This window comes from Aspergillus brasiliensis (assembly GCF_001889945.1).
Source record: "Aspergillus brasiliensis CBS 101740 unplaced genomic scaffold ASPBRscaffold_4, whole genome shotgun sequence".
Lineage (NCBI taxonomy): Eukaryota > Fungi > Ascomycota > Eurotiomycetes > Eurotiales > Aspergillaceae > Aspergillus > Aspergillus brasiliensis.
The window spans coordinates 451,163-472,691 of record NW_027137445.1 but is presented as its reverse complement, the minus strand read 5'-3'; the positions used below and the strand labels follow the sequence as shown (position 1 = coordinate 472,691).

Here is a 21,529-nt window from a genome sequence, read left to right as displayed (position 1 = left end):
CCAGCTCGACTTGTCGCAAACGAGATGGCAGGAGAAATTTGTACAAGGAAGCTGGGTAGCTGGGTAGCTGGGATGCGGATGGGCGCGGCTACCAGCTGGCGGAGGGCAGTACGTGGGAATACGTCGGGGAGACAGGTCGGTAGGGCTGAAGAAGTATGGAAGCAGCGGACGGTCGTAGAAAAGGAGGAGGGCAGGAAGTATAAGTATAAGGAAACCCAGCCGGCCAACGGTGGATCATACAGTTAGAGAGACGAGACGGAAGGCTGAAGACCGGAGGGTTTGCCAGAGAGGGTCGCGCGAGACTTTTTATTTAATCATTACTCATGACTTAATTTTTTCCCTTTTTTTTTCCCTTTGCGCCTTGTGTTCGCAGCTCTCCTTCCTTCGGAGCTGGCGGGGATAGGATGCAACAAGGCCGAGAGGCCGTGGAAACAAGCGGTCCTGCTGGAGCTCTCCAAAGCTCCGTGTGCCGAAAGTGGAGTTACTTCTCTGGCACCCTCGCGCTAGTAAAGGAAAAGGAAATATGGGAAAAAAAAAAGACCCCCCAGGAGTGACGCTGTTCACCCAGTCGGATTTGTGATCTCACTTGCTGCTTTGTTCTTGTTTGCTTGACTTCTGTCTCCTATATTCGTTTGGTTTCTTCTTGTTTTGCAAAGAATAAGAGTGATGATGATTAGCAAGACACTTTTGGAGTCCACGTTGAGGCTATGGCTCATGATATAGCTCGATCCTTCAAGGCTTTCATCGTCATCATGAGGTGTCGTGCTGAGAACGCTGGTACCACCACTCATGCCTCCCGAAGTCATCCAGCAAATGGAGTCGATCATTCTTTTTGGACTAATCACCGCCTCCAAATGCCTGGAACTTTATTTCCTCTTCCATTCAGGAAAAAATGACTTTCTTTCCCTTTCTATTTCCCTTTTACACTTTTCGGGATCTTTTCGCCTGTCAGCCAATCCCTCCCTTCCATCTTACTTCCTTTTCCTTCCAACATTCATCGCTTACTACTAGTAATAGCAAAAGCCCGCTCCGGATCACGAGCTCTCTGACTGACTCACGATGCATCTTGCTGGGGGTGGAAACTTATGCACACCTTGTTGAATGTGTTGAATGGGAGAGGAAGCACTTCATAATGGCAACAAGGGAAGTGCCTGTTTCCTCTTCAATCATATGAACCATTTTCAATATAGCCGAAGAGGGGCACGAAAAAGGAGCCTAGGAAAGGGATTTACCCAAAGAAAATCAGAGAAAGCAAAAAGAAAATTACTCTTCTTGGCAAAGTTGGGATCTCGGGAGTCCGGAGCGACCGGGAGGATAGTCACTAAGTCACTCAGTAAGTACTTGACTTCCAGGTCACGGTGCGCTGACGCGCCATGGGAAATGACCTCATCCCAAGGTACCGGACTTTTAGCGTGTGGCCTAGAGCGGACCAGTGGATGCTCCCTTCTTGTTCTCCATCCACTTCGGGATGCTGTTCGCCTGTTTTCGGGACTTTTTCTTCCTGCTTCTTAGCCTTCTTGAGGCCTTCATGGCCCCTCAGCGGATATATTACTAATGCTGCGGGACAGCAGGCCTTTCTCGCAATAGATACTAGAATCGCAAAGAAGCACTATTAGCGAAAGGGTCAACAAGGCTGCAAGTGCATGAGACTACTAACTATGCCGGTCCACCTTCATCTGCGTGTCTGGCAGTGGCCTGTACGCCGTTTGGCTCCGATCTCGTCTCCACGCAGTCCTCCGTAGTGATAGTCAGTATTAGTTATGCCGGGACGCTCATGCCATGCCTCTATCCATCCCTTCCTGTCCGTCTGACAGTCTTCCGAAAGGCGCAGTCAATCATTCGACCGCGGGGGTTGTCAACACTAAACAGAAGTCCAGCATGCAGGGATTCTGATACGTCCAATTTCTTAGATCCCGCCCTCCCGCGACTTGTAAGATGGTGCGCAACAAGCCTACGAATAGATATCTCTGTCTCGGCGGCTATTCGAGCTTGTGAAGAGCGAACGGCTAGGGGCTGTTGCACAAGATAGATTGTGTTGACGACGGTATCTATGAGAGATTTGGTTTTCGTGACAACACCAAAGGACAGCCATGAATTCTGTCTATCTCCCTTACATGTAAGAGTTGGTGGGGACTTTGGAAAGGGAGGATGCCATAGTTGGTGTATCTGTCTATCACCGGCTCCAAGCTACCATGTACCAACTACATATGCAACGGACCGCGAACGAGCAAGCAGCACGGTACTCTGACACGAAGGCTGGCTTATTATTGCACGCTGGATATTGGAAGGGACCTGGAACGGGGAACTGCTAAAAGCAGGAAGTATCCTCCGCGACCACAGGGCGAGCTGAAGTCAACCCCTCTTTGTGCAGAGGTCGATCGGTACCATCTACGGCAAACTGTCTCTCGCCCTACGGACTACTACATTGGACAATTCCGCTACAATTGGTGTTGGTGTTGATTTCAGCTACATAAGCACGGCACCTTAGTCGCTGCAGTGGATGTAGGAAGTAGGATCATGCCGAAAGATGGATGGATAGCTGTCCAGGTCGGTTGAATAGTGGCCCATCTGGAATGTACCCAACTGGCCCATGACTTTTCTCCATTTCCAGGTTCTGGTGGGCTGATCGTCAACTCAGGCGCATGCCAGTGTAGCGTGACGTTGCGATGCAGGCGGTTGCACTAAGGAGTTGGTGCTACAAGCGAGGAGAGCGGCGCATGCCATGGACAGGTACAGACCGCGGATGTGCTGGCGCCGACCGGCCTTTTAGTAGGTTTGGCGACGATCCCATCTATACAAACCCCATGAGATTAGACTGACAAGCGACCATGAACTAGTTAACAGCCAGGGAGAGGGTTCATCTAGCACGATGCTTTGTGCAACTGTGGTGTAACCAACACCGCCGCCACATAGAACTCTAGAGTACTCGAGAGTACTCGATATGGACCCTTATATTGAACTACTTTTTGTGTATCTACTAGCTAACTACTCCTGTACTCTGTAGACACCAACAAGCGTCGATCTCTGCCGGCTTTAGTGGCATCCTCCTTCCCTCGGAAGCAAACTCCACTCAGCGGGCCTCGCACGTTGGGCTTTTTTGCTAGTGATTGCTAGCCCTGTCCGTGCCCGTGTATGATTCTGCCAGTATCTATCGACCTTTGCTCTCTTTCTGACAACCCAACTGACGATCGCGGCTTGGCATCGCCGGGCGAGATTCACAATCCACATCCGCGCTCTTCCGTGCTGTATGAACTGCCCGGGCGGCATAAACACCGTCCATGCGCCATGGCACATTCTCGTCACCTTTAGCTTACATCCACGCACCTCCGGTCTACAGACACACCCGTCCTTCCCGGAGATCTCTCGCATTAATCATTCAATCATTATCGAGCCTCTTTTTCTAAGTTTTCTTTTAGAGTATTTACCCACTCTCTCTTTGACCGTTCCCAGGCCTGGCTGGCCCATTTCCCACCGCACCCGTACTTATGCATCGTATGACCACCACTGACTCATCGCCCATGACGCGACACTCATCGTGAGAAGGATCGGATAACTATTGACTAACTACTTGTTGCGGTAATGTCGTTGACGTCATTGGCATGGTTTGCCATGAAGCTTGATAGAGTAATTGTCGACAACATGGTTACAATAGTCAACGGGGGATGATAATGGTTGCTGCCATTGTTCTCTTCTGAATGCCACTGTCCTATTTAGTGAGTCCATCTATCTTCCAACAGGATCAGACTACGCAGCAATCGTTGCCGTATTGGACTGCTGGACATCCGTGCTGTCAAGCCGACACACAAACTTAACGGGACCCGCCATAAAATTTTAGGCCTGATAAGATCGACCCGATCCCATGACCTCGAGTTCGGCACATCCGGCTCTGTCGGCTTACTTTGCACTCTTCAGAGTTTCCTCCATCTGTGTAGCGGCATTTGTACGAAAGCTGTCGTGTTTCGAGCTCCGTCATCGATGAGAAGGCCTAGACTACAATGATTATTATGACATGTCACCATTCATTCGGGGTTTACCAGTCTTACATATGGCATCCAGCTTACAGGTCTTCATCACTTGTGTAGGTAATTAGTGGGACGGACCACTTCCGATGCATCGCCCAATTAGCTTTTTGATCAGGCTCTCATTAATTCGGAGACTTTCTTCCATCCATGTGGATTCCACCGCAACTTTGGTCCAAGTAGTTCGATTGGCGAAGAATTTTTTTGATATTGGGCAAGCGTACGCAAAACAGCCGGAGGATGCCGCCCGCAGAGCTCATCCTCTAAGCGGAGACTAACCATGGCTCAGCACTTGACTATACTAGGCAGGCCATAATCTCCGTGCCGCTAATTCCGGCTTCACCCCGAGGATGGTGCCGCTTTAACCGGTTGACCTGGTTGGTGAGACTGTTCAGGTACTCCCTTTTCTGTCCTGTCTTTCTTTGTGATTCGCTCGAGGGCAACCACACTAAGCTACGGATTCATTAAGCGACGTCAAGGGTAACTATAACGGCCAGCTCTCGTGTAGCGAATTCGATGGCTTCCAACAGACGGTCCAATCGATTGTGGTCGTCCAATTTGGCAGAGCCTGTCAGCTCCTCGGGTGGCATAGAGTCGCTCGCTTCAGCTAGAGATGTCTTTTCATTAGATCAGTCCTGTATGGCTAGAGAAGCCATTACCCCGGATTCTTTGCTAGCCAAGGACAAAATCGAATCTCATTGGCACTTTGGGTATACCAAATCTCATAGCTAATCCGGCTTACACTACCTCACATGTCGTTTTGCGTTATGCCCTTCTCGCACAAGGTATAGTTATCGCTACTACTCAACGACACCCTAGCCAGAGTATTTCCCCCCAAAGCCTTCCCCGTCCATTCAACTCGTTCACATTAACTTGCCGAGGAATGTGCAAGGTGCAGTATACATACGGAGTAAGGTCAAGTGATTGCAAACTACACCCCTTACATCGAGATGTCAGACCCAGTTTCTGCGTTTCTATCTGACCCCACCGCCGACACAGCCATCAAAGAAGGTGAGTATGACCGCAACATGCCGCAAAAGACAGGGAGGGTGACTGCGGGGAGATACAAACCTACCCCTACCAGTCTGAAACGAGACATGGATTATTCCTGCAGTAGTGACAAGTCTACAATCCCATATCACAAGACAGACTGTTCGCTAGACACATTGCTTGTCTAATTAACTGGCTCACGCGACATGAAGGTCAACTACGGAGTACATCTATGTCTGATAGTAATAATGGAATGCCCGAAAATCGGCGCCGAAACGAACTACCCAGGCACACAAAGTATCCTACTACTGCTAGTTACATAGGTAGTACGCAGAACAGACATGATCATCAGTGATCCAAGCGAGACGGACCAATCGCTTAACCACACAGCACCAATAAGATCTACTAGATAGATGCTGGATACTTCCTCCGTACCGCACCTGCTGCGATCATCACTATTTAGCGCCTATTAGGTCCAATCGAGCGGGTAATCCCGAACGCAAGTGGCCTTCTTGTCTATTGTGCTACATTGTAGTCTATCACGTCGGAGTTCGGAGGTTCGGGTTTTGAGGAGGCTAGCTTGTGATTACATTTCCCCTGTACGGAATACAGAGTAGTTACTACCCTATTATCTGATGGTCCATAGACCTTCTTGTACATTGTACCTACCTGGACATTGGATCTCATACAGGAAACTTTGAAATGATCTATTTATACCTATGGTTACAATTTACAGTCAAGCGTAAAGCCTACTCATGAAGTAAAAGCTTACGAGATACTATCTCAATCTCGTGAATGCTACTCCGTAGCTAGACGGAGGTTACACTGCATAGAATTTCTATCAAGTCATAGCAAGGCTGGCTGATACCTAGCTACTCTGTAGTAGCCGCTAGTCCTAACTATAATGTCCATCCGACGAACAACTTATTGATTGGTTGATGCATGTGCTCACTAGCCAGCTAGCTAGCCGGCCTTGCACCGATAGCTCTAAGCCTTATGAAGACCCCATTTTACGATTTCTTTTTCTTTTCCCATTTCTTTGTCCCTTCTCTATTCTATTTTTTTTTTGTACCTTTATCATTCAATGTTCCTTTGCTTCCTTTCACCAACTGCATGTAGCTTAGTATGCTTTTCCATCGGTTAGGAGGTAGGTAGATAGACTAGCTATGTACCCACTAGTACTATCTGAGTACAAACGAGTAAGGCCATTACTCAGCACGGTATTTACCTCAGGGGGTAAGCTACTACGTGAGTAGTAAGCTGAGCACCGTCTTGCTTTCCAGAAATATGCTTCCTACTTAGTTTAAGTAGGTACATTGTAGTCCGATTATGTTGTATGCCGTCTGCTGGGTGGTTGGATAATCAGTAGATCAGGTCGACGCAGTAGAGTTCTTGTGTCTAGCATATAGAGTTTTGACCCGAGATAAATTTGTGTGTTGAACTCACTGACTTCGGCTTTGGGTTGTTTTGGGGTGATTGAGTCGCAGGGTGTTAATTGGGTGTTGGCGTTGGTGATGGAGTTGTGCAGCATAATTCTCTGCTTGGATTCTGTAGACAATAAACCTTTATTAGTATATATGTCGACGAGGAAGATCGAGTTCATTGCATTATTATGCGTCTCGGTTTGGTTAATCCGCTTTGGACCCTATGTGATAAGAGGAAGCAACACTCATGAAGGAGTAGTAGTATTAGACAACTGCAGCAAAGCTGCTCAATAACGAGTGAAGTATACCAACAGCACAAGAATGGAAGATGTAATAAGTCCATCTACACACAACATACATCGAGTATTCAACATCATCATCATACCTGAAATACCAAACGAAAGATAACCTTTAAGCCCTGCCGATATACATCGGGCCGGAACAACACATCCTCCGAGCCAGGCACATATCTGGAGTAAAAAGAAGAAAAGCCCCAAACCCGTGTAGTCACGTGATTGACACCCTCCCACACCCCAACAAGGCTTAGCGGCACATCAAGCGAGATGGTCCGAGCCCGCATCACGGAAACCGGAAAGACACACAAACGGAATTTCGACCCTAACCTTTTCGTTGAATCCCCGTCCCCCTTCAACGCCCAGCGACGACAAACCGCCTGCCAAACACCGTCTCATCCCCAGGTTTCTCTCGCCTCAGATTCAAGATGACTCACGAGTCCGTTTGGTACAGCCGGCCCCGCAAGTAAGGAAAACCCATGCCCTTTGAATTTGATATGTGTGTGGCTAATGAATGTGTGATTTGTATAGGTTCGGCAAGGGTTCCCGTTCTTGGTGCGTATATCGCGATTATTCCTGAGCAGAAGAAGATATATGGGGATTGATTGGGGGTTTCGGAGAAGGAAAATGGGCACATGAAAGTCTGGAGGAAGTTATATGCTGATTTATGTGTTGGAATAATACAGCCGTGTCTGCTCCCACCGCGCCGGTCTGATCCGCAAGTACGGGGTATGGATATCACCGAATTCCTTTGTTGCGAATTGCGAAATTATTGGGGATACCGGTGGCTAATTGGTTACTCTTGCGAACAGATGAACATCTGCCGTCAGTGCTTCCGTGAGAAGTCCTCTGACATCGGTTTCCACAAGGTTGGTTTTCTTCATCCACCCACACATTACACCTTTCAGCACCAGCACCACATTATATCCGCATTGGACATGGCGAGGAGGATACGGAAAAGAGACGGGATTTGCGACAACGAAGAAGAAATGAAAGACCGGAATTTGGGATGATATGCCACACGACATACGAGAAGAGAAAAAAGACCCTATGGACTACACACAAGACACAACCACGACGCACAAGACAAAACAAGAGACCCTAACTAACACCACCTTTCACCCAAACAGTACCGTTAAATCGAATCTTCCCCTCTGATCCCATTTTTCCGTTATTCACGATGATTCGGTAAACGTGCTCGCGGCGCTTCGGATTTTTACGCACCCAATTCAATGACACCAACAATCCCCTCACTTCATATGTGGGGATTAGCGGAGGAGGAGAAAATAAGGGGGATACGGTAGCCTCTTTTCTTCTTTAACCTGTGTGTGAAATCTCGAAACGTCAATGAAATCCGTCCGGGCTTGCTTTTCAATGGAATGAAATAAAATGGTGTTTCCTTTTTGTTCAGGTGTGGAATTTTTCAAGATTTAAAAAATGAGGAAGAGATGGGATAATTGATCTAGAGACGGTGTGTTTTCGGTTGTGGCCGGTGTGGACAATGAAAAAGGGTGTCTTTGACATACCCTATTTTCTTTACTTTGACTCTGCAATTCGTAATGGAATTGAATTGAGGATATCTTGATCATTACTCTTTTTCTTTATACCCCACTTGCAACCTTTGAAAGGTGGGGAGGTGGGGAGTGTGCGTGCTCCATCCATGCTTGCTATACATCCGTTGAAAGGCTGCGGCTGCTGGAGATGGGCTGGTTACGACGGTCGTTTGGACTCGTGCGGCTCTCTCTCCATCTGGATGTGTCTTCGGCTTTTCGAAAGATGTAGTAGTGAGTGCTTTGGGTCGGAATCGTGTCGTAGGCCTTTGCTGCCTTTTGGTAGACTGTCCGTTTTCCTATACTGCTTGCTCTGGATATGTGGTTGTCAACTCCGTGTTAGGACCTACGTAGCGTAGACTATCTGAACTCTGAAGTGTATATATAGTTCATGAGTCACATGAAGGCATCTATCTATATCAGTCTTGTGGTCGGTTCAGCGCAACCCCACATTTAAGGTTAATGAATATAATACGTTAATAAAACCCCATACTGTCCGTATACGACATCCATATCTAGTAGTTCAGAAGCTGTGTATACCACTTCCGCAACCTTGGTTAGTCTCATGCTACACGGCGCAGACCTAACCCGCTAGTTTTAATCTAAGTGACCGTGCGTATAAAAGCAAGCAAAGAAAAGAAAGCGACACAACTTCACAACACCAGTCTTGTCTTGCATCTCGAGATCGAGGATGCCAGCCACGGCTCTTGCTTCTGCTTGAGCATACATGCATGCAACCAACTAATCAAACAATAATAATACAACTCCTAGCCGTGGACTCCCAAGTCGCTGAATAGAAACCGAATGCGAGAAGATGAGCGAGCCGCCCGAGTACAATGTGATGTGATGATGTGGTGTGATGGTACACGATAGGTGGCTTCTATTGCGGCGCAGAAGCTAGTGAACGGAGGTTGTAGAATAAGAGATATGCGTCAGCGCTGAGGACCTCTGCCTCGGTGACGGCGGTGACTTTGTCGTCGTTGAAGAGCATCCACTGATAAGGTAGGGTTAGAAACGAGTGTGAAGGGGTATCACTGGAAATGCAGGTCGGGAACTCACATCATCGCCCTGGCGACAGTAGACGTAGTAATGCCCCGCATCGAGTTTGCCTTGATGGACTACGGCTGATGAGAGGTCATATACGAATCTGGACCTGTCAACTTTGGCCTGCGGACAGGTGGTATAAGGGAGCATGTTGATCGATAGTGGAAAGTCGATTTTGCCTTCTAGCTTCTCCGAGACAGAAAATGTGTGTTCGAAGCGCTGTGTTGAGTAAGTATGCGTCTATAGTTCTGATTGAATTGCAAAGAAACTGTACCTTTAGTTGCATGCACAGAATGGCGGGTAACTTCCGGATGCGCAGTTGTTTGGTCGCCTTCTGCGGTGTTCCGCCGCAGTGACTGCAGTTGTACACGCCTGCCATCAGCTTCTCCGGGGACGTGTAGCTTTCCAAGCATCCACTTAGAGTAGGTGTCGACGGAACTCCTGTGCCACCCATGGCGCGTTTCTTCGCCTGCACTTGAACGTCAAGACTGAGATCCACCATCGGATCATCCGTTCGTGTGACATTTCCACACTTGTCGCAAGTCACGCTGCTTCGGAGCTTGCCGTAAAAGGTCTTGTGAAAGAAGCAAGGGCAGCCCTTTTCATGACCTTCTCGGTGGTTCTCGGTGCTAGAGTGAAGCTTGTCGACAAGGAACTGGTAATATTCGTGGGCGTCCTGTTGTTGATAGCCTGCCAAGGACTATATGAATGGCCATTAGCATCACTACTCAGTAAATAGTGACCTTGGTAACATACAGAGCTTGCACGCCATGATGCCAGAAGAAGATTGAGAGCCGCGAAACCTTCCGGTTTGTCGCTGCTGTTGAAGTCCGCGAAAGCTTCCGCAACTGCACATCCTACGCAGTCAGAGGCAGTACAGTCGTGGGGCTGATGACCGTTCCCAAGGAAATAAGTGTTCAGTATCGGATCGTGCAGAAGGGTCTGAAGGATGACATTGAGATAGCAGGTTTGCCCCAGGTTGAACAAGCCCCTAACGCCTTGCTTAGCACAAGGACGCTTGCTGGCGTTGCTCCGAATATAAAGCTCGTCCGCGGAGCTATCACTGAAGCGACGTTTCTTGGCAACTTCGTCGTGTTAGTGCTATGGCAAGAGCGAGAATATATTCAGATGCTAACCTTGAAGAGCACTCTCCGTTGTTGAGCACCGAAGTCGTTCGAGGCCATGGTCATAGACGAAATCCCCACAAGCCTGGCAGTACAGTGTGCGAGCTCGCGAATCCATATCTCAGACAGAGTTAGCCAGCACGATAGAGTAAAGGCAAAGAAATCACCTACAGAACTGATGGCTAGTCTTCTCGGTGTGGGCTTTTCGGCCGCCCACCGGCATCGCCTCAGCACATGTCAAGCAGATGTACTTTGGTTTCAAAAAATCCTTGGCTTTGAGACGACCATTCTGCTTTGCGGATGCCTCCATCGATCGCGGGAAATGGCCTAATGAATTATGCGCTTTTATGAATGCGTTCTTGAACTGCTCTGCAGTGCTCACATCCTGGCTCAGTTGCGTGGCCAAATGCTCTGTTACCGGGTCAGTAATGGGGCCAAAGCGGTCCACGAAACAGCTCTGCGCATGCTTTTCACATACCGCAGCCGAATTCGGCTTCAGAAAGCAATGAGATCGAAAGGACGCTGGCCATTGTGATGGGTTTTGTGAATGAGCGTAGTGAAACTGTGTCACAGCTCGCACGTGAAGCCTATCTTGGCTCAGCCTAGAGTGAGGCTTCCGGTCGAGTTGGATGAAGGAGCGTGTTAGGAGTAGTACAGTTATTCTCTCAATGTAGAGAACAGTAGATGATAAGGATGTGTTCAGCAGGTCAACTGCAGATCAAAAAGGAATCCATGGATCGGACCACCCTGGAGGACTCTGCAGGCGTGAATTTCATCAGCTCTGTACGCTAGGGGACACCAGGTCCTCCAATGAGGATGAAGAGAGAGATGCACCTTCACACGATGTGCCAATGGCAAAGCCACCGAAGCAGTGGAATGTCGAGTGCGGCAACAGTCACTCAAGTGTTTCTCCGCAGCCACCGGGTGTTCCGCAAGTTCAGTCGGGATCGGACTTTGGTCACGGCGGGAACCCCCTCGAGTCACTTCGGTCCCTCTCTGGCTTCACGTTCGGGATCGTGCAAGGACAAACCCAGTGGGATAGACTGGCAGAGACCTAATTAATACAATACACAGGCAGGTCAATTATAAATACAAATAGAAATCGTCCCTGGGAACAGGCACCGTGGGCGCTGGATGCAAGACAGATCTTTTTTTCGCAAGGGTCGACCGCGGCTCCGGGCGATAAGAAACCGGGACTGCATTTGATCCGAGATCGTGCTTTGGCTTCTTTGGGATCCTCAGTTGGTGTCCTTTTTCCGGGGGATTTGAAATGATTTGATCCCCTCGAGATATTCGTCAACATAATACGTATACACTTGCAAGTTATGACCGTGCGTATCCATACTTGAAGATGGGGCATCTGATACTCGATGATGTCTTTCCCCATTGACCCCGGGGTGGGTCATTCTGGGGACGGGCGATGGTCCTACAAACGCTTATCTGAGCCGCATGGCCACCCTCTTTACCAGCACATGGAAATTTTGCATTTATCATTATTCGTAATGCTATTATACGTGACCCAGATCTTTTCGCGGTCTCTGGAAAAGTTCCTGGGCACTATACTTGGGGATTTCCAGCCTACCCTAACGCTACTTTATGCCCTGGGGCTAGCTAGAACTTGCCTCACAGAAAGATCCGAGCCGCTAGGATCGGGTAAGCCGCTCGGCGAGCTTCGTGTTACGGAACGCAATCGTCGCCGTAGGTCCTCTCAGAGACGGAGACCCTCTCAAGGTTTGGGGTCGCGTTGCGGATTGCAGGGATCCTCTACGGGTTGCCAATAGCAAACCGTTCCCTTCGCGCAAGTCTTTGTGCCCTCCATGCTCAGCCGCCTGCGCCCTGTTAGAAATTTGACCATCCGGGTTCCTGCCTTCACCGTAACCCCCGTCCGCGGGGCAATGCGCTTGGACGGGCGCCTCTGGTGCCCCGTGTCGCATAACGACTGCTCGTCGAACCACGCGTAGATCCTCTGGTGGTGCCACGCGACGGGGCCGGGATTCTCGCCGAAGGCTTGGAAGAGACGGTACTCGGAGGATGTTCGATGAAGGAAGTGTCCGTAGTCCTAAGTGCGTTATATTGTTAGTTTCAAGAAAGCTTTGAACAATTGACCGCTGGAGTAATCTAAGACTCACATGAACGTCATCTCTGCTTCAGTGGCCGCTTTCAGTTGTTCTGCTTCTGCCTCTACTCGTGTTATTAGTAGTTGAACTCCCCTCTTGCACGGTTGTGACCATACCATTCTGTGCCTCCACTTGCTTAGCTCTTCGAAAGGACTCCGGAATGGGTGCCTGCATCCGATCGTCAGCTTTTATGGAAGACAGACACTATTCTCAGCCGCAAGTACCTCCGGGAAGTCCACACAGAATGCATTCATGTTCAATCCATAGAGGAAACTGGCAAAGCTCTCACTAAACCGTGTCAGGCTTTCGTGCATCAGCTGAAGGTGCATGAAGTTGGCCTCAAGGTCGGCCATGGAGTCTGCAAGCTCTGCAAATTGGGGCTCCAAGGCATTGATGGCAGGCTGGGTGTAGCCTGCCATACCAATACTGCTACCATAGCCATGGGCTTCACGGATCGACGACCGGGAACTGGGTCTTAGGGGAGTCGTGGGTCGCGATGAGGGCCGTGGGCGAGACGATGAGCGGGAAAAAGTATCCATGCCGATTCTGAGACTGTGCACCCAAATTGAGGGCTGCAACAAGGCCAGTTGAGAAACCGTGATGCGACAAATTAGGAATAAGCACGGTATGAAAGAGAATCTGTCACAAATATGCGACTTGAAGCGGTTGCGTTTCAAGTAGAATGGGAGGAGTTGCGAAAGATTGGGTTTGTTGATGTTGATCCCCGCTTTAGGCAAGGCCGAGTCACTGGACCCTCCTTTTCGATGCCTCAGGTGTCTGCAGAATGCTCCAATCAGCCTATAATTAGGTTTAACTACTTGTACTTAGTTCTTCCGTCTAGTCCGGAGGGACCCCTGGTGCGATTGTCATCATTGGATTGCGGACTGCGAAAAATAAGAGACTTGGCAATCAAGCCTGATCGCTTGCTTCATCCTCGTCCTCCCCCATTATTGCCGCGTCCAACCGCTGTGAGTTCCCCTTAGGCTCCTGCAACTGAACCTTGATCCGTAAAGGTTCGTTCCAAGCGAACTGCACTGTCCGCCTTCTCTTCGCCTCCTTCCCTTTCGCCTTCCTTCCCCGCATTCCCGGCTGGAAATTTAGGCTCGGATCTTCGACTCTCATTTTTACTCACGAGGACACCAGGAAAAAGGAAGTGCTCTTGAGATTTAACTCGTCCTTCTCCAATCGCCTTCTGGCCCTCACGAACAAGCACATGCATGCTTGTTCCCTCCTGCGCCGCCGTCTACCTTCATCCTCGGCCAATTCCATCAAGTTCGCGTCGGACAGACTCCTGCATTCAGGACGTGCACAGAACCTCCCATCGTGGTACTCTAATCAAAACCCTCTGATCTGGTCTCGGTCGTTCAGGCGATCCTTCTCCATTTCGCCGTTGTCACAAACTTACGAACCGAGGGAAGCTTCGTCGTTCTGGTCAGTCACATTCACCTTACTTCTTATCGGAGCAGGAGCCTGGCTGCAGGATAAATACCGCAAGTCGGGAGGTGATATTCCTACGGTTTCGAACTCTCTGGAACCTTTGCAAGAATCGCAAGAACCCTTTCTCGGCGTCATCGAAACCCTAAAGACAATGCCTATGGATCTACCACCTGGAACTGTGGGGAATCTCACAGCAGAGCAGGAAGCCAAGCTACAAGAGCTTTGGGTCCTGCTGCTCAAGGTCTGCGGTGTCAATTTGGATACCATTGAGCAGGTTCAGCAGCAGAATGGCGACGCTGCTGCTGCAAGCCAACCCCAAGATAAGAAGAAGCAGCCAAAGCGGAGTAGGTTCGGTCTTTTCGGGCGGAACAACACGGATGAGGAGGAAGATAGCGCTAGCGACAAGGGGACCAACGGGATCGCTTCGAGTCTTGCTTCTATCAACATCACTGATGGAGATGACAAGTATGGACAGTCGAAGGAGTTCCAGCAGGCTCTTGTGGATATGAAGCCTGAAGAGATTCGGGTGACCCTCTGGAACATGGTAAAGCATGACAACCCCGATTCTCTGCTCCTGCGCTTCCTGCGCGCGCGGAAGTGGGACGTCAAAAAGGCTCTGGTCATGTTGATCTCCACGCTTCGTTGGAGACTGTTGGACGTGAAGTTGGATGAGGATATCATGAAGAATGGCGAGCAAAGTGCTCTGAAGAAATCGCAGAGTTCTGATCCCGCTGAGAAGAAGGCCGGTGAAGATTTCCTATTGCAGATGCGCATGGGTAAGAGTTTCCTCCATGGCGTGGACAAGTTAGGTCGGCCGATCTGCGTCGTCAGAGTGCGCTTGCACAAAGCGGCCGATCAGGAGACAGAAGCTTTGGACCGGTTCACTGTGTACACTATTGAGACCGCTCGGATGATGCTTGCACCCCCAGTCGAAACAGCTGTGAGTATACAGTTCCACGGTAAGAGTATCATGCACTGACGGGTAAATAGTGTGTTGTCTTTGATATGACCGACTTCTCACTAGCGAACATGGTAAGCACACCTGTCAACGATCAACAACGTCCAATCTAACGGTCATAGGACTATCATCCGGTGAAATATATGATCAAGTGTTTTGAAGCCAACTACCCGGAGTGTCTGGGAGTGGTTCTGATTCACAAGGCTCCTTGGATCTTCTCAGGTCAGTATTCCTTAGACTTGGTATGCACGGGAACTCCTCTAACTCCGACTGCAGGAATCTGGAATATCATTAAAGGCTGGCTCGACCCTGTCGTCGCTTCTAAGATCCAATTCACCAAGAATGTCCAGGATCTGGAGAAGTTCATTCCCAAGGATCGCATTATGAAAGAACTTGAGGGTGACGAGAACTGGGCCTACAAGTATGTCGAGCCCCAGCCTGATGAGAACAAGCTTCAGGAGGACACGACCAAACGGGACGAAATGGTGGCCGAGAGACAGCAGCTGGCGCAGGAGCTTCAGGGCGCCACCATCGAGTGGATCTCTTCGACGATGAAGAAGGATGAGAACGCCGTCAAGGCGGCGGTAGACAAGAGAAAGGACCTGATCGAACGCTTAAGGGTCCAGTACTGGCAGCTTGACCCGTACGTTCGAGCCACTTCCTTGTATGATAGACTAGATGTCATTCAAGGTGAGGGTAAGATCGAGTTCTATCCCACGAAGAGCAAGGTTGAGGGAAACGCACTTGACGGCGAGAAGGCCGAGTGATACGCTCCGGGCCTTAGTATAATAGACTGTTAGAGTGTGTTGATAGAGGACTACCTATTTTAATAACGCTCACGTTGTGAGGCATGTACATACAGCTTCAACTTGACTGTCATGGAGCATGTATACTTGGATTGCAGGTTTTGTCTGGTGGTTTCACATGGAGCAATGGAATTGTTTTGATAGATGCATCTCATTCCACGGAAGTCAGGACTAACTTTCTACATTATCGCTCACAGAATGTATCGTGAATACAATTTCCTATTCGGAGTAGAAATGATGATAGTAGCACATGGTATGTAAATAGATGCAGCTGTGCACCCCGTTCTGTACTACGTAGACTTTTACATCTTCGACTTGAGTTCCTCGAACAGAGCCTTCAGCTTGTCCATATCGGTTTTCTGAGTGGGCCAACCGATACCGAGACCTTCCGTTTCGTTGGGCTTGGGGATCTGTTTCATCATTATGGTCAGTATGCCTCTATCATAGGATCGTATGGGGTGTTGATGTTCTTTTCTAGGAATTTGAACAATTAGGTAAAAGCACGTATCAACATACCATGTGGAAGTGAACCTGCAAACACCAAACATTAGCTTTTCACTCCTTCAATTATCATATATAGACGGAAGGTGTCAACTCACATGATCAACAACCTGGTGCGCTATGCGACCGTTGTTCTGGAGGATATTGAAGTCCTCAGCGCCACTGATCTTGGCGAGCTTCTTCGCGACGGGCTGTTCGATTTAGAAGAATTTCCTTGTTAGTCTTATTCGATTCTGTAGCTAGCTAGCTATCCAGCCAGCTAGTTGCGGGGAAAGTCAAAAGAGGAAGGAGGGGAGGGAGGCTGCGCCGCAGTGCTCGCAGGGTCCTCGATTCTGGCGGGACCTTATAAAAGAATGCGGATCGAGCGCTGAGCTTGTTTCAAAGGTGCATGATGTCTGTATTGTCTGTCTACGTACCAGGATTTCCTGAAGATCTTCGTCGGGGATGTCGGTGAGCTTTGCACCGTGGTATTTGGGGATCACGAGCTAGGTTTGGGGGTGGATTGTTAGTTTAGTCGGGTTTCATAATCTTTCGTCTTTTGAAGATAATTATGCGAAGATTATGGGGGTTATTGAAGGTATGAGATTGACTTGTCGGTATAGTGCTGGTTGTGTCTGTCTCAAGGTAGGGAGCCAAATGTTGTCGTGCGGGGGTATATTCGAGGTGGTGGTGTATATATGCGCTTCAAAGAAGAGAGAGAGCGACACTTACAGCATGTCCACGGCTAAGAGGCTGGATGTCGAGGAAGGCAAAGACCTTGTCGCTCTCGAAGAGCTTGAAAGAAGGGATATCACCTATTGTTTACGTCGGGGTTAGCCGGATCGGTTCACTGCTAGCAGCGGGCGCGGTTGGAGAACGAAGTATATTGTAGGATTTATGAATGAGCAGGTTAAGGAGGCACTATACCCTTGATGATCTTGCAGAAGATGCAGGTGGCGGAAGACATGTTGTGTGACGAGTATGAGTATACACGATGCAGAGGAGAATGGTAATGTATGTATGTCTGAGGGGAATTGAAGGTCGCAATGACTGAATGCGGGGTTAGCAATCGCAAGGCGGAAGACGAGGATCAGTTGAGAAAAAAAAAAAGAAAAGTTCGCGCCGGCGAGGTCTCGAACTGCGGCGGGTGGTTGACGGAGGGTACTATAAGAAGCACATTCAGGTTAAATCTGCGAGGAGTGGGACAAACTAGCTCAGAACCCATTTCTTGCCTTTTACCAGAGATGGCCGTGGTTTGCCCAAAAGACTCCTCTCATCAATCTTTGGAATCACCCATCGACACAGCTGTCGATTTTATTGTTTTTCTTTTTGTTGGTCTGTATTGTATGATACGAGCAGAATATCTCACTCTTTTCTTGCAACTTGCTAGTCTATCTTATCGTGGTTTCTGTGAAAGTGGTGCGTCCTCTTTGCTACCAGGGGCCGTGTGCGTAACTGGCTATGCTGGTACGATGAGCGACCAAGTCCATAAGGCTTAAGGCACACATGATTGCCGGCAATCTCCCAGAAATAGTTGTCTTCATGCGCTGAGCCACTACTGGACACTACTGTGGTCATCTCCCCAATTCAATTGAAACACTGATTCTGTATAATATGCCTAAGCTGATTGAGTCGTCTGAAAGCGGATGCCCATTTCCCCGTGGCTCTAGCAGCACATATCGGTTGTTGGAATCGTCCTTGTGCATACCATCGTCGTCTTAGCCACCAGAGACACGCAACTTGGACGCATCATACTGTGCAATGGACATAGCATTCATTCCTATGAGAAGAACAATCCACCTTCTTCCTAACAGGAATAGACAGTTCAACCTGTTGTTTCAGCAAGGACTGGTAACTAGTCTGTTGTGCATTGGGCGACCCACTACTACAACTACCCCTCTCCCTGCCAATAGGTAATCAGACAGACTAAAACCCTCTATATCGTGCCACTGAATGCTTCCCTACCCCTCAGCATCAAGAGAGTCGTCTATTGCCGAGCTCCTCTTGTACCTTCCTATATAAGCGACCCGGAAGAGTTGGAGTACGAAACGCTCCATCGTCACCCAAATCCGCTGGTATCTGATTCGGTGGAAATCCCGAAACCCCAGCTCAACCCCACCAAGCTATCTTATCATACCGTCGATTGGGCAGTCTTATCTGAGAGGGTCTCCAACAATAAGGCCATCGGACTAGATATAGATAGTCCCCTTGGGCGCTCGTTCGGGGTCAAGATGGCTATCAACCTATACCAACGTTTATCTGCTGCCAGGGTTACTGGGATCCTATCCAAGCAGACTAGATCAGCCTTCGTGAAACCCGCATTCATACCTTCACGTCGACCTTTCTCAGTTACCACGACTCACGCCATGCTGTCTACAGAGCTGACCGAGGCGGAGGTCTCGGCTCTCAGGGCCAATAAAGAACGTTTGGCGAAGGACCTTCATCATAGCTGTCAATGGGGATATGGCATTCGCTGGGGAGAGTAAGTGCTACTGTAACACCCTTTAAATCCACTGTAAGCGGTCTTTCGGGACCTTTGCATGCAAAGGAATTGCTTCTATATCCGATGGTCTGCGCTTTATCATGGATTCCGAAATCTGGTCTAACGGCAATGTAGTGGGCATACAGACACTGGTATGCAGCGACTCGCACTATCACAAGAGGACAAGCAAGTACGGGACTGGTTCATCGAAACAACAAAGGCATTGAAATGCGAAATCACGGTCGATGAAATGGGCAACATCTTCGCTGTTCGCCCTGGACGACGCACCGACGTCCCACCTACTTTTATTGGTAGCCATCTTGATACGCAGCCAACAGGTGGCCGGTATGATGGAATCTTGGGTGTCCTCTCCGGTATCGAAACGCTCAAGGTAATCGATGAAATGGGATTGGAGACGGAAGGTGGCATTGGGGTTGTCAACTGGACAAAGTACGACCCAGATCACTATTACTATGCTTCAACGCTTATGGCTAACATTGTCACAGCGAAGAGGGCGCCCGATTTCCCATCAGCATGGTGTCTTCCGGCGTTTGGGCAGAATGCATTCCTCTTGAACGAGCACATGCGCTTAAAGAGGTCCCCACAGTCGCATCTCTCCCGACCGCATCTTCTGCCCCAGAGTCCATGAAGTCTGCTTTGGAGAAGATCAACTATCTCGGAAGCGTCCCGTGCTCATACAAACAAGTACCCATGGCGGCCCATTTCGAGCTTCACATTGAGCAAGGCCCCCATCTCATTTCTGCAGGCCAACATGTTGGTGTGGTTACTGCTGTTCAGGCATACCGCTGGTTCCGCTTGACAATCTTCGGCAGAGACACTCATACAGGTACTACCGCGTTTGAACACCGTGCAGATGCCTTGTATGCCTTCGCTCGTATGATGGTACGCGCTCGCGAGGTTGCCTCCTCCCACGGCTGTCTGGCTAGCGTTGGAATTGTAGAGGCAAAGCCAGGCAGTGTGAACACGGTTCCCGGTACTGTCAGCTTCACTCTCGACATTCGTGGCCCAGAGAGCGAGTTGGTCCAGGTTGTAGAAGACCAATTGAGAAAGGAGTTCGACTCGATCGCTGCAGAAGAGGGCAAGGGTATTGGCAAGCCTTGCCGCGTAGAGTGGACCCTTGACTTCGACTCGCCCGCTGTCAAGTTCCACCCTGACTGCATCGAGTGCGTGCAGCAATCCGCAGAGGCGGTCGTCGCGGACGTCAATGCGGCGGAGCCCAAGTCCCTTATGCGGACAATCATGAGCGGGGCGGGTCACGATAGTGTCTTTACCTCCAAGAGAGTCCCGACCAGTATGATCTTTGTTCCTTGCAAAGATGGGCTGAGCCATCATCCGGAGGAGTTCTGCTCTGCAGATGACTGCGCAACTGGTGCATCAGTCATCTTGCAGGCAGTGATCCGCTATGATCGGAAGAGGTTCTCGAAATGAGTCCGATGGCTTGTATGTATAGCTGCACTTTTTCATACATCTCAACCTTACCTTCCAAATGAACATTGAGATCTTATGCATGTAGCGGTAGACTTAACCGCCTATTATCTTACGAAATGAACGATCAAATGAAGTCATGAAATCATGCCATTAATCCTAACTATATCATAACTGTGAAACAGTAGCTTGGCATAACTTCTTTTTAGGGACGTGCACAGCACAGCTTCCCGGCTTCTTTCAAAGCCGTTCAAGCCACACCGGCAACGATCCCATTAAGCCCTTGGAAGACCGGCAGGCGACACCCCTTAGGAGGAGGGAGCACCACGGCCACGGCCGAATCCACCACGGAAGCTGGGAGCGAACTCGCCGGGGGCACCGCCCTCCTTGTCCTGCTCGCGGCGGCGGTAGCCACCCTCACGGGGAGCACGGGGACGACGCTCACGGTCCTCACCACCGAGCATGCCACGGGGGGGAGCGTGGGAACGCTGCTGCTTGATGTGGGTGGCGGGGACAACCTCAGCGGGGAGGTGGAGCCACTCACGGAGGTAGTCAAGACCCTATATAATCAAATCCAGTCAGACAATCCGGTCTTCCATTGTACATCTTGCGCAATTATATATTTTTTATCGAATGGAAACGTACCTCGGGGGTGAGGGTGTAGTAGTAGTACTGCCAGGAGAACTGGGTCTTGACGAAACCGCGGGAGGTCAGGGACTGGCAGGCCTTGATCACGTAGAGGTTCTTGGTGTCAATGTCGCCATGCTTGGGAAGGTTGAAGTCCTTCTTGGCCACGAGCACACCCTCTATGATTAACCGTCAGCAAGACTTATTCATCCTTCATCGATTTATTCATTCATTCATCCATCGATCGTCGCGCAACGGATCCGGGGAAGCGAAGGCCGATGGGTTGGTTATAGGTGTTCACATACCGCGGAAGAGGTACTCGTGGATCTTCTTGCGGTCTTCCTTGGGGATAAGCCTGATTCAGGGTTAGCTACATCATCATACATGATATCAATGGCCGATATTAGGTGTAACACTTACATTGTCGCGAGTTCCTAGCGCTCTTCGGGGAATCGCCTTGACAACGCGCGAAGAGGGTGGTTTAAATGTAGTTGATGTGAGTGGAGCGGCTGCGGTCGAGGAAAAAAGTGCGGTAATTCCCCATCGGGAAGCGGTTTCAGGGTTGGGGCCCTAATCACTCCGCTAGGCGGATAAGCTGCGTCACGTGCAAGATGCATTTATGGCCTGAGGCGACAAACAAGAGATGGTTTCCCGGTTAGTCATTCTTGGCCTTATCGGGAACTCTCCCGCATCGTGAAGTCAACTGCGCCGCGTCACCTCTGCAATCGATCA

General features: G+C 49.6%; 8 protein-coding genes across 8 annotated transcripts; 4 read left to right on the top strand and 4 right to left on the bottom strand.

The window, feature by feature from the left end:
* The first annotated feature begins 5,903 nt into the window (after nucleotides 1-5,903).
* ASPBRDRAFT_496610 (uncharacterized protein) lies at nucleotides 5,904-6,234 on the top strand. The gene has a single exon (XM_067626396.1). It carries the CDS (start codon nucleotides 5,948-5,950, stop codon nucleotides 6,131-6,133), a length of 186 nt encoding a protein of 61 aa, XP_067480474.1. The 5' UTR covers nucleotides 5,904-5,947; the 3' UTR covers nucleotides 6,134-6,234.
* Nucleotides 6,235-7,148: 914 nt separating this feature from the next.
* On the top strand, nucleotides 7,149-7,936 carry ASPBRDRAFT_40871 (40S ribosomal protein uS14). The gene is made up of 5 exons (XM_067624443.1): nucleotides 7,149-7,192; nucleotides 7,258-7,281; nucleotides 7,413-7,455; nucleotides 7,539-7,595; nucleotides 7,857-7,936. The coding sequence occupies exons 1-5, from the start codon at nucleotides 7,155-7,157 to the stop codon at nucleotides 7,863-7,865; spliced, it is 171 nt and encodes a 56-aa protein (XP_067480473.1). The 5' UTR covers nucleotides 7,149-7,154; the 3' UTR covers nucleotides 7,866-7,936.
* Nucleotides 7,937-8,895: 959 nt separating this feature from the next.
* ASPBRDRAFT_496009 (putative ubiquitin C-terminal hydrolase Ubp8) lies at nucleotides 8,896-11,092 on the bottom strand. The gene is made up of 7 exons (XM_067626379.1): nucleotides 10,923-11,092; nucleotides 10,616-10,855; nucleotides 10,457-10,564; nucleotides 10,077-10,405; nucleotides 9,595-10,020; nucleotides 9,336-9,539; nucleotides 8,896-9,270 (listed from the first exon to the last, which is right to left on the bottom strand). The coding sequence occupies exons 1-7, from the start codon at nucleotides 10,972-10,974 to the stop codon at nucleotides 9,157-9,159; spliced, it is 1,473 nt and encodes a 490-aa protein (XP_067480472.1). The 5' UTR covers nucleotides 10,975-11,092; the 3' UTR covers nucleotides 8,896-9,156.
* Nucleotides 11,093-11,908: 816 nt separating this feature from the next.
* ASPBRDRAFT_40868 (DASH complex subunit DAM1) lies at nucleotides 11,909-13,272 on the bottom strand. Its single transcript, XM_067624442.1, has 4 exons — nucleotides 12,786-13,272; nucleotides 12,678-12,729; nucleotides 12,574-12,625; nucleotides 11,909-12,503 (listed from the first exon to the last, which is right to left on the bottom strand). Exons 1-4 carry the CDS (start codon nucleotides 13,098-13,100, stop codon nucleotides 12,314-12,316), a joined length of 609 nt encoding a protein of 202 aa, XP_067480471.1. The 5' UTR covers nucleotides 13,101-13,272; the 3' UTR covers nucleotides 11,909-12,313.
* Nucleotides 13,273-14,149: 877 nt separating this feature from the next.
* On the top strand, nucleotides 14,150-15,723 carry ASPBRDRAFT_122136 (CRAL-TRIO domain-containing protein; the record flags this gene model as incomplete). Its single annotated transcript, XM_067617490.1, has 4 exons — nucleotides 14,150-14,938; nucleotides 14,989-15,030; nucleotides 15,079-15,178; nucleotides 15,233-15,723. 4 exons carry the CDS (start codon nucleotides 14,150-14,152, stop codon nucleotides 15,721-15,723), a joined length of 1,422 nt encoding a protein of 473 aa, XP_067480470.1.
* Nucleotides 15,724-15,852: 129 nt separating this feature from the next.
* ASPBRDRAFT_496018 (HIT family protein) lies at nucleotides 15,853-17,509 on the bottom strand. Its single transcript, XM_067626381.1, has 7 exons — nucleotides 17,475-17,509; nucleotides 17,170-17,292; nucleotides 16,975-17,057; nucleotides 16,680-16,748; nucleotides 16,362-16,454; nucleotides 16,279-16,293; nucleotides 15,853-16,172 (listed from the first exon to the last, which is right to left on the bottom strand). The coding sequence occupies exons 2-7, from the start codon at nucleotides 17,207-17,209 to the stop codon at nucleotides 16,065-16,067; spliced, it is 408 nt and encodes a 135-aa protein (XP_067480469.1). The 5' UTR covers nucleotides 17,210-17,292; nucleotides 17,475-17,509; the 3' UTR covers nucleotides 15,853-16,064.
* A 734-nt stretch (nucleotides 17,510-18,243) lies between these two features.
* On the top strand, nucleotides 18,244-20,459 carry ASPBRDRAFT_496454 (M20 family metallo-hydrolase). The gene is made up of 3 exons (XM_067626392.1): nucleotides 18,244-18,724; nucleotides 18,860-19,174; nucleotides 19,231-20,459. The coding sequence occupies exons 1-3, from the start codon at nucleotides 18,474-18,476 to the stop codon at nucleotides 20,171-20,173; spliced, it is 1,509 nt and encodes a 502-aa protein (XP_067480468.1). The 5' UTR covers nucleotides 18,244-18,473; the 3' UTR covers nucleotides 20,174-20,459.
* Nucleotides 20,460-20,478: 19 nt separating this feature from the next.
* Nucleotides 20,479-21,460, bottom strand: ASPBRDRAFT_205502 (40S ribosomal protein eS10; the record flags this gene model as incomplete). Its single annotated transcript, XM_067621742.1, has 4 exons — nucleotides 20,479-20,730; nucleotides 20,816-20,976; nucleotides 21,103-21,152; nucleotides 21,402-21,460. The coding sequence occupies 4 exons, from the start codon at nucleotides 21,458-21,460 to the stop codon at nucleotides 20,479-20,481; spliced, it is 522 nt and encodes a 173-aa protein (XP_067480467.1).
* Between the last annotated feature and the right edge of the window lie 69 nt (nucleotides 21,461-21,529).